This window comes from Hylobates moloch, unplaced genomic scaffold (assembly GCF_009828535.3).
Source record: "Hylobates moloch isolate HMO894 unplaced genomic scaffold, HMol_V3 SCAFFOLD_12, whole genome shotgun sequence".
In the NCBI taxonomy this organism is placed as follows: Eukaryota; Metazoa; Chordata; class Mammalia; order Primates; family Hylobatidae; genus Hylobates; species Hylobates moloch.
This window is the reverse complement of record NW_026652287.1, coordinates 103,607,382-103,618,647: the sequence shown is the minus strand read 5'-3', so window position 1 is coordinate 103,618,647 and position 11,266 is coordinate 103,607,382. Positions and strand designations below refer to the sequence as shown.

The 11,266-nt window shown below is 47.9% G+C and overlaps 1 protein-coding gene across 3 annotated transcripts in view; it reads right to left on the bottom strand.

Moving 5' to 3' along the window:
• Window positions 1-413: 413 nt before the first annotated feature.
• Window positions 414-11,266, bottom strand: part of ZNF71 (zinc finger protein 71) — a 33,728-nt gene continuing 22,875 nt past the window's right edge. For 2 of the 3 annotated variants that reach the window (XM_058425998.1, XM_058425997.1), the window contains exons 3-5: window positions 9,840-9,966; window positions 1,452-2,470; window positions 414-1,404 (exon numbers count right to left, since the gene is read on the bottom strand). In XM_058425998.1, coding sequence (XP_058281981.1) covers window positions 1,186-1,404; window positions 1,452-2,470; window positions 9,840-9,966 — 1,365 coding nt within the window. In that variant the 3' untranslated portion in view covers window positions 414-1,185. The remainder of the gene's footprint in view (window positions 1,405-1,451; window positions 2,471-9,839; window positions 9,967-11,266) is intronic. The other variant, XM_058425999.1, reaches the window with a different exon arrangement.

Genomic DNA, 11,266 nt, shown 5'->3' with positions numbered 1-11,266 from the left:
GTTAGAAACTTGATCCCCAATGTAACAGTATGAAGAGGGGGGACCTTTGGGAGGTCATGAGGTCAGGGCCCTTGTGACTGGGATTAGCACCCTTATAAGGGGCCTGAGGAAGTCTGCCGTTTACAAGCACGTGAAGACACACATCAAGACACAAGCACTACCTATGAAGAACATACCCCATCAGACACCAAATCTGCCAGAGCCTTGATCTTGGACTTCCCAGCATCCAGAACCATGAGTGACAAATTCTATTGTTTATAAATTGCCCAGTCTAAGGTCTTCTGTTACGGCAGCAGGAAGGGACTTAAGACAGTTGCCTTCACATTTAGCTGCAAAAATCACTATAAAAATAGTCTGTGCTCAGATGTATATACTTATTGAATCCATGCATATTTCATCCTGAATATCAAACCTGCTGCTGTTTCTTTTCCCTCTTGCCCCTCCTACAATCACTGAAGCCGATTTTGACCAGACAACTGGCCAAAACAGAAGACTGTTTAAAATAACATAGTTTCCCTTAATTAAAAGTTTTATTTTTAAAAAATGTAACAGACCACTCTAAGAAACTTTGGCATTCAAAGCAGTAGTTACTGTTATTTGCTAACTCTGAAAAAAAATTTTTTTCCCCTCACAAACAACCGGCAAACTCCTGCCACTTCCTAGCTTGATGGCTGCCAGCGCGCACTGCAGGGAAATGGTGGGTGGAGGGATACGAAGGCCCTCAAGCTCCCAACCCACCGAGAAAATGCAGATGGTGACAAGCTGCATGTGGACTCCAGGGTGTATCTGACAAAGGGGGAGATGTCTCCTCCCTCCCCTCCACCAGCTCCACTTTCCCACTGAAGAAACAGAGATGTGGAGGCAGGCATGCCCTGTCCAAGCTTGTAGTACAGTTACTCAGAGGGCTAGTCTGGAACCCTGATGTGTTACCAGCGGCCACGGCTCAGCTACAGTGAATCCTGAAGTGTCCCCAGATACGTCAGACACCGAGGGGCTTGCTTTCTGAGGCTCAGTGAGGAGGCGTATGTGTGATCAGCCAGCCCCTCCACAATCCCACATTCCTGAGCTCCCCTGACCCCGAGTCCCCACCCCAGGGGAGAACTTCTCACAGCACTGCTGACAAAGCGCGCACCCATCTGGCGTCCGTCCCGAGCACCCCCAGGGAGAGCCCTGCACAGAGGGGGCTCAGGTGTGAATCCGCAGGTGGCGCGTCAGGTTCGTGTTCCGGCTGAAGGTCTTCCCGCACTCGCCGCATCGGTAGGGCTTCTCGCCCGTGTGGATCCGCTGGTGCACAGTGAGGGAGGAGTTCTTGATGAAGGACTTCCCGCACTGGCCGCACCTGTACGGCTTCTCGCCGGTGTGGATGCGCTGGTGCTCGATGAGGTAGGCGCTCTGGCTGAAGGCCTTGCCGCACTCGCCGCACACGTAGGGCTTCTCCTCTGGCTGAAGGCCTTGCCGCACTCGCCGCACACGTAGGGCTTCTCGCCGGTGTGGTTCCTCTGGTGCAGGGTGAGCGAGGAGCTCTTGTTGAAGGCCTTGCCGCACTCCTTGCAGGCGTACGGCTTCTCCCCGGTGTGCGTGCGCTGGTGCTCGGTCAGGTGCATGTTCTGGCTGAAGGCTCGCCCGCACTCGGGGCACACGTACGGCTTCTCCCCGGTGTGCGTGCGCTGGTGCACGATGAGGTGCATGTTCTGGCTGAAGGCCTTGCCGCAGTCCCCGCACGCGTAGGGCTTCTCCCCCGTGTGGATGCGCTCGTGCTGGGTGAGAGAGGAGGTCTTCCGGAAGGCCTTCCCACACACGTCGCACACATACGGCTTCTCGCCCGTGTGCGTGCGCTGGTGCACAGTGAGGTTCATGCGCTGGCTGAAGGCCTTGCCGCAGTCCCCGCAGGCATAGGGCTTCTCGCCCGTGTGCACCCGCTGGTGGATGGTGAGGGACGAGCGCTCGATGAAGTGCTTCCCACAGGTGTCGCACTCAAACGGCTTTTCTCCCGTGTGGATCCTTTGGTGCTTTATCAGGGACGAGCTTCGGCTAAAGGCCTTGCCACATTCGCTGCAGTCGTAGGTTTTCTTCTCCTCGCAGGGCATGGGGGGCTTACTGAGGTCTGAAGTGCTGGAGAAGTTCTTGCCACGCCTTATGGGTGGACAGGCCCCCTTTTCTGTGGGGTCGTCCAGCCGTGGTGGGACTAGGACACAGCTTTGGTTGGCAAATGCCTTCAGTTCATGACATCCGGGTACTGAGCCCCCCAAGAGTTTGTTCCCATGGGGAATTCCCAATGGCTCCCACTCGGCACCTGCATCTCCCCGCGGCCTCTCTGGCCAGCTGCCTGGTTCCCACACTCCTTCTGAGCCAGGACCCCTGGCACCATTCCTCAGGGGTCCCCCCGTAGCCACCCCAACAACGGAGGGCTTGTCTTCCGAAATGTCATTCTTTGGATCCAACTCTTTCATTTCAGGTCTAGTCTCCCAGTCTGAAAAAAACAAAAACAGAAGATGCAAATATATGTAGTTAAAGACGCTGGGAGTGAGGAAGCTCCACAGCAGGAAGGAGTAAATGAAACCGGCCCCAATGAGGCCCAAGGCGCAGAGCGAGTCAGCAAGGAAGAACCTCGGATCAGAGAGCGGGGGAGGAGGGAGGCATGGAACTGAGGCCAGTGTGGTTTATGAGGCAGAGTCAACACAGGAGGTGAGCAGGGAGAGCAAATGTCCCTTCAGAAGAGGGATGACAGGCACACCTGGAGAGAAACTGCAGCAGTGAGCTGGGCTTGCAGGGAGCGAAGGGCGGGCTCTGCAAACCTGAGTAGAAATGATTGCAGCCGGCTCCTGGCTTGCAGGGTCTCCTCCCTTCATCCTGCGGACCCACAACCAGTCATGCTCCTCAAGCAACAGTTTTTCTCAGAAATAATAAGACGGCCAGGCACAGTGGCTCATGCCTGTAATCCCAACACTTTGGGAGGCTGAGGCAAGGATTGCTTGAGACCAGCCTAGGCAACATAGTGAGACCCCCACGCCACCTCTACTAAAATTTTTTTTAAAAATCAGCCGGGCATGGTGGCACATGCCTATTGTCCCAGCTACTTGAGAGGCTGAGGTGGGACGATCGCTTGAGCCCAAGAATTCGAGGTTGCAGTGAGCTATGATCACGTCACTGCACTCCAGCATGGGTGAAAGGGTGAGACCCTGTCTGTTAAAAAATAAATAAATACTGAAAAAAGAAAAAGAATAAAGAAATAATAAATAGCTAGCATTTATATGGCATGTGTTGTTTATTCTCTACTCCTTCGACCCACTTTCTATTCTCCACCCTTCTCTGACCTGCCCTGTACTCAGGATGCTGACTTTGCCCACTGGCTTCCTGTGTGTTTGGCCAAAGGCAGGAAACTGGAAGTGAAATGAGAGAAAAATCGGGCATTTCTCTGGCCCCTTTGCCACTTCTCTGGTGTGGCTGCCCCGGGGCTGCTGGCTGCAAGATGCCCTCCCCTGGCTGGGGCTCCGGCTCCTGCTAGCTCATCACGCACCTGCCCTGGCTGGCCCCAGCCCTCCCACACCCCGGCCCTCTCATCAGTCTCAGCACTAAGCGTTCATACACACAGGACCACTCACTTGAACCCACAATAATCACATGACTTGGGGTCTCACAATTGCTTCTGTTGCTCCGTCACACCCCTCTCTGCTGCCTGGTTCTTGGGTGGCAGGCATTCCGTGGAGCTTGGGTTCAGACCCTCTTCTCTGCTCATCCACCCCTCCCTAGCCAACTACCTCTGTGCCCACAGCTTCAATCACCTTCCATGTGTATCCTGTTCATTTCTAAACCTCGATTTCTAGCCTAGGTGGAGTCTAGACTCTGCATCAGGGGACTCATTCCCAGCAGTTAAAAGTTGCTGTCCCTGTGGCTGCTAGCTCATAAAAAACATGAAGATACGGCCACATGGAGCCTCATTCCTATGGGCGACAAGACACTGCGTGGGGCAGCAGCTGTCCCCCTCCGCCACATAAATGATCCACCTGGTAGTTCCTGAGGCCACCTGAGTTTGAGACCCCACTCCTGAATCACACCGGACCTTCAAAGCCACATGAAGTGAGTCTGGATCTAAATGTTAGATCCTTCAAAGCCACACAAAGTGAGTCTGGATCCATAGGCTGCTGCTGCTCAAACATACACCTCCAGCCCAGACCTGCTTTCTGGGCTATGTCCAAACTGTTCAGAAAAGCCCAGCATCTCAACTGGATAGCCCAAGCCTAACACATCCAATAGGAAACTTAGGATTTCAGACTTTCCCCATGAAAAACATTTTTTAAAAAAGCAAAGCCCATCAAAGAGACTTAGTAAAATAAATGAGACAGGAAAGGATGGGTGCCATGTGATTCCACTCATCTGAGGTACCTGGAGGTCGGATTCCCCGAGACGGACGGTAGAACAGAGGATGCCAGGGACTGAGGAGTGGGTGGGAGCTGGTGTTTAATGGGGATAGGGTTTCATTTGTGGGAGAGGAAAAGAGCTCTGGGGATGGATGGCGGTGATGGCTTCACAACAACATCAATGTCCTTAAGGCCACTGAACTGTACTCCTAAAAGTGGTTAAAATGGTACATTTTATGTTCTGTATATATTTTTCAGTTTTAAATATAAAATTTAAAAAATTGTTTTAGAGAAACTTAGCAGACACCCTGACTTGCCCTTTCCCTCCCACTGTCCTGACTGCTGGCAAGCGTCGCTGTGCACAAATGGCCTGAATCAGACCAAATCTCCCAGTCCCCACTGACAAAAGAGCAGGCTGGCCACCGCAGGTCCTTGCCTGAAATGCGACAGCAGCTCCTCTCTGTCCTCCCCATCCCATTCTCACCCCTGCGATGAGTCCTCCACTCCTCCAGGAGTGTGGTCTTCTGAGGAGTCAGATCAACCCTCCTGTGGCCTCCCTACTGTACTGAGAATGATGCCAGGACCTCCAGCAGCCTCAGGACCCTCAGCACCCAGCCAGCCTGCCTGAGTCATCCCCTGCCCACCCTCCCTCCCAATTTCTCATCACCATGCTCTCCCTCTTGTCCGTGTGTTCTTCCTGCCTCAGGGCCTCTGCACCCACTGTCCTGTGGACCTGCCGTGGACGTCCTTATCCTTCCGGCCTGTTTCCCCACAACCCCACGGGAGTCTTCCCAATCCACCCTACGTAAGGAAGGAAGGTCCTCTTGCCCACTTCTTTATGAACACTCAGTGACCTGTGGCAATTTTTCTCTGCCTGTCCCTTGATCTGATTATTATCAGCCCCCAGCAGGAGTCAGCTCCACAAGAGGCAAGGGCCTTGCTCACCCCCCAGCTCCTCACACAGCCCGCACACAGAAGGTACCAGATAAGCGAGTATGGAGCACTGGCAACACGCCTGGCACAGTGCTGAGCAATTTGCACGGATCTCTGGAGACCCTCACAATCATACGTGAGTTACACACAGTAGTAGACAGTTACGACCATCCCCATTTTGCTGACGAGGAAACAGAGATTCAAGAACAGAGTCAGAGATGTACTCGAGGGCACAATACACCTGAGGCACAGGAGGATTCAAGCCCTGGCAGTGTGGCCCCTGAGCTGTGGCTCCTGAGGAGTGGCTATATTACCATGCATCACTTTTCCCATCTCAGAGGAAAAGAGCTGAGAAATACTTCATGCAGGAGAATGATCGTGGTTTAGAGACCCTAGTCAGGGTGTGGCACAATGCCCAGATGCTGGCACAGATGCTAGTGTGGGGTGTAGACTGGGTGGAGAGAAGACTGTCTCCAGGGGTGATGGCGAATTTGGTTTGGGGCTGATGGAGTCTGAGATGCTCTGGAATATGAGCTGGCGGCGATCGGAGAGGACCAGGAGGTCTCGGTTGTGAATACAGCTGGAAGTCTCCTGGAGTGAACATGACCTGGAGAAATCAGGAGAGCTGGGGGTAAAACACGAGCAGAGGGACAGGGGGAAGGAAGCCACCTCCCTTTCCCAGGTTAAAACCCTGCAGTAGAGATCATCTGCAAACGGCAAACACAGCGCTTAACCACAGTTAAGCTGTGAAAACACAGTTCCACACCACCCAGATTAAAACTACCCGATCACACCTTTTCTCTAGTCAGGTCAGCAAAAGAGCAGGATGTCTGATGGCATGGCCACTGTCATGGGAGACATCCCAAGCTTCTGCAGAGGGCACTTTGGCCAAAAGCCGTTAATGTGCAAAACGCTATTCATTCCTTTTGATACAAACATAGATGCATTCTTTTTTCACATTGCTAAATCTCTTGTCCTTCATAGTTTTTCGGTTTTCTGTCTTTCTATGCTTGTTTCTGATTACAAAGTAATTCACACTTGTTTTTAAAACATCAAACACCAAAATAGTAACAGAGAAAATGGAGGTCTCTGTAATCTCAGCACATTGGGAGGCTGAATCAGGCAGATCACTTGGTCAGGAGTTCGAGACCAGCCTGGCCAACATGGTGAAACCTATCTCTACTAAAAATACAAGAATTAGCTGGGTGTGGTGGCGGGCACCTGTAATCCCAGCTACTTAGGAGGCTGAGGCAGGAGAATTGCTTGAACCTGGGAGGTGGAGGTTGCAGTGAGCTCTGATCATGCCACTGCACTCCAGCTTGGGCGACAGAGCAAGACTCTGTCTCAAAAAAAAAAAAAAGAAAAGAAAAGAAAATGGAAGTCTCCTGTGATCTTACTCCCCAGAGTTAACAGTTTGGTTTATATTTTAGACTCCCCTCCAAAGCATACCTTTTAAAAAATACACACAACACACCTGTACATGCACACACACATTTTTTCCCCAAATGGGGCTTTCGTCCAAGACGGAGTATAAAGGATAAGATTCCCTTGAGCCTAAAACAAAACATATAAAATAATGGTTGTGAAGACACTGAATATCAGGCAATGAAGGGCACCAATCCCTGAGAGAAGAAAATCAAATGAGGTGGGTCCTACGACTGCCCCAGCTTGCTGTCTGGGAAGTTTCCAGGCTCTGACAAAGGAAAGCTAAATTGAGGTACAGTCTGGCCAACTCCCCAAGTTGAGGAGACAGAGCTGAGAGACCAAGGCAGATAGAGTTCCCAGGACAGACTAGAGAGGAATGAGCTGCACAGAGAGTGTTCTGAAGACCTGCAAGGAACTCCCTCCAGTATTTAGCAGACTATTGGTCAAAACGTGCATGTCAGGAAACTACCCAACACAGGGAAAAACCATCTGAAAGGATTTGAAAACAGTGCCCAGAGCTGACACAGGGCTGGGAACAGTGCCTTTTCCTACCAATCAGACTGTAAAAACCTTGTCATTCATGGGGCTTTGGGTAGAAAACCCAGAATGATCTTAAGGAGGATGTCATTCTAGACTGGGCACAAGTCATAAAAGCAAGATCTGAAAGGATGACATTGCTTGGTATTGGTACAAAGGCAGACAAACAGATGGGCAGAACAGGATTCAGAATTGGACCCACACTTCAGTATGGACAAGTGATTTTTGAGAAAAGTGCAAAGGCAATTCATCGGAGAAAGTGGTCTTTTCAACAAATGGTGCTGGACAACTAGACATACATTTGTCCCCTTCACATACCCCAATAAACTTGGATTAATACTTTACATCATATTAAGAAATTAAATAGATCAAAGAACAAAATGTAAAACCTGAAACTATATAACTTACAGAAGAAAACCTCTGAGGCCTTGGGATAGGCCAAGATTTCTTACAAATGACACCAAAACCAAAAAGTTGATAAACTGGACTTCATTGAATTAAAAACTTCTGCTCTTCAACAAATTGCGCTGGGGCACCTGGATATTCACGTGCAAAGGAATGATGTTGCACCCCTTTCTTACATCATTCACAAAAATTAATTCAAAATGGATCAGAGACCTCAGTGAAGAGCTAAACCACTAAAACCTTAGAATAAAACACAGGAATAAATCTTCATGACTTTGAGTTAAGATTGTTTAGATATAACACCAAAAATACAGGCAATGAGAACAACAAAAAATAGATACATCGCACTACATCAAAATTAAAAACTTTAGAGTCAGAAATAATGCCATCAAGAAAGTGAAAACACAATCCACAGAATGGGAGGAAATATTTGCACAGCATATATCTAAAAAAACCTTGTATCAAGAATACATAATGAACTTTCCAAATTCAATAATAACCCAACGGAAAAAAAAACAGGCAAAAGACTTGAATGGATACTTTACCAAAGAGAATATACAAACATCAAATAAGCTCATGAAAAGATTATCAGTATCAAATGAAAAGCGCAGTGAGGAGACCACACACCTATAAGTGTCAGTATCAAATGAAAAGCGCAGTGATGAGACCACACACCTACAAGTGTCAGTATCAAATGAAAAGCACAGTGATGAGACCACACACCTACAAGGTAGGCTAAATTTAAAAGATAAAGCAATTAGAATGAAGCTTGTGTGCTGCTGGTGGAAATGTGAAATAGTACAATCACTTTGGAAAACAGGTTGTCAGTTTCTTAAACAAGTTAAATATACATGTAGCACATGATCCAGACTTTCCACTCAACAGAAGGAAAAGCAAATGTCTACACAAAGAACTGTTCACAAATGTTCACAGCAGCTTTATTTGTAATAGCCCAGAACTGGAAATGACCCAAATGTTGATCACCAGGTGAATGGCTAAACAAATTGTGGCATACCCATACAGTAGAATAATACACAGAGATAAAAATAAATGAACCATGAGACATGCAATGACATGGGTGAATCTCAAAATAATGACAAGTCAAACAAAAAAAAAGCCATACCAAAAAAAAAAGGGTACATACTGTATGATTCCATGTATATAAAACTGGAGAGCATGCAAACTCAACCACAGTGATATAAAGCAGACCAGGGGATTCCTGGGGATGGGCGTTGAGGAAGGGGAGAGAGGGGTAATAAAGGAGGATGAGGAAACTCTTGGGGATGACGGATATGTCCTTTTATCTTGATCATGGTGATGGTTTCCTGGGTATGCACTATGTCAAAATGCATCCAACTCTTCACTTTATATATGCGCGGCTAATTACAGGTCAATAATACCTCCAGAAAAGCTGTTAAAGAAATAGGACCACACTCTGATCCCAAAAGTGAGTGTTTTCACCTAACAGTATGTTGTGGGACATCTTTTCATGGCAGTGCCTACAAACAGTCCTCAGCTTTGAAGAGCTGCCTGGTTTCCATCATATTGATAGGCCTTGATACGTTCAGTCAGTCTCATACAGCTGGGCATTTAGGTCGTTTTCCTTGATTATTCTTCCCATGGAAAACTTTGCATACTTATGTGATAATTTCTAAAGGACAGATCTCTAAAAATGGAATCCTTCAATATTTGATTGATAAGGCCAAGCTATCCTCCAAAAGAGCTGTCCCAACTTTATACTACTAAAATGAGAGTCTTTCCCTCTACAGCCTCATAATATAGGCTATTATTCTTTTTTGATCTTTGTGCACCTCATGGGCAAAAACTGCTAGTATCTCAATTTGTGTGTCTCCAGTAGTAAGGTTTAAAAAACTTTTATAAAGTGTAACTTTGTGTATTTCTACATCTATGAATCACCAGCTCATAAGTTTGGTCCATTCTATCATTCGCTTAGTCTTTTTCTTATTTCCAGGAGCTGCTTACATAATTATGACCCTTTGAATGTAAAACATGTGAGAAATATTATTTCCCATACCATCATCTATCAACTTTATTTTTAGCGTCAAGTAGAGCAAATTTTAAAACTTTCCATGTAGTCAGATCTGTTGATTTTTTTTTTTTTTTTTTGTGGTCCTGAAGTTATGGGCCAATGATGAGTAACTCAACGAAGCTGCCCCTTACCCAGTGAGACCAGGTTCCTGTAGTTCTCCAGCATGACATCCCTGTACAGGTCCTTCTGGGCAGGCTCCAGCTGCTGCCACTCCTCCTGGGTGAAGTCCACAGTCACATCCCTGAACGTCACTGATTCCTGTAAGAGGAAACCCACATCCGCTCATCGCAGGGCCCTCCTTACAGAGGCCTGGAGGAATGGCCAGAAAAGGCAAGAGGATTTAGGGGAGGCAGATGGGATGTAGCTGAAGTGATTTCAATAAGATGCAGAGTTCTAAAGGGATCACTCACAGTTTTCTCTGTGTCTAGTTATATTGGGTTGGCACTCTGACAGAGAAATAAATCCCATACGAGACATTCTGGAACAGAAGGTCACAGATCTGAGAACCAGATGGAAAGGAACTGAAGGCAAAGTGAATCTAACCCAGTAAATCAACAAATGCATTAGGAGCACAGCAGAGGCAGAGCCCCAGATGGAATCCAGGGGCACAGCTAACTTTTCTGAGCCCCAACTAAGCACCAGGCAGCAAGCCCAGTGCTGGGATACAGACACGAAAGGTTCAAGAACTAGTTCCTCATGGCGGAGGCAGACAAAGACACGTAATTTGGTATACGCAATCAATCATGAAGGTATGAACAAAGGTCTCCAGGTGCCTGAGTAATGCCAGCGGCGGGGGGTGCCCAGGAAGACTGAGTAGTCTGTGAAGAGAACTGGTGGTTGGGTCTTTAGTGGGAGATTCTGGGTAGGGAAGAGAGCTTGGATCAAGACTCGAAGGTGAAAAGCAGATGAGACTGCTGGGGAGTGCAGAGAAGTCCACGCGGAAGGAGCAGCACTTTGTGGTAGATGTCACAAGCTTTGTGGTAGACGTCGCAAGCCTATGGACTGAAAGAACCTGGTGGAACAGGGTGGATGGTGATGATGAGGTAGGCAACACCAGTCATTATGCAGCAGCTGCTATGTGCCAGGTACTACTCTAAGTGGTTGGTATGGGTTGAATTATGAGCCCCCCCAATTCATATGCTGATGTCCCAACCTTGAAGGTCTCAAGAACATGACCTTATTTGGAAACAGGGCTGCTGCAGATGTAATTAGTTAAAATGAGGTCATCCTGGGTCGGGGTAGGGGGCCCTAATCCAATAGGACAGGTGTCCTTATAGAAAGGGGAAATTTGTTTTTCAATTTTTAAAATCTCAATAGCTTTAGGGGTACAGGTAATTTTTGGTTACAGGGATGAAATGTACAGTGTTAAAGTCTGGGATTTTAGTGCACCCACCACCTGAATAGTGTACAGTATACCCAATATGTAGTTTTTCATCCCTCACCCCCCTGCCACCTTGCCCCCTTCTGAGTTTCCAAAGTCTATTATACCACTCAGTATGCCTCTGTATATCCATAGCTTAGCTCCCACTCATAAGTGAGAACACACAGCATTTGGTTT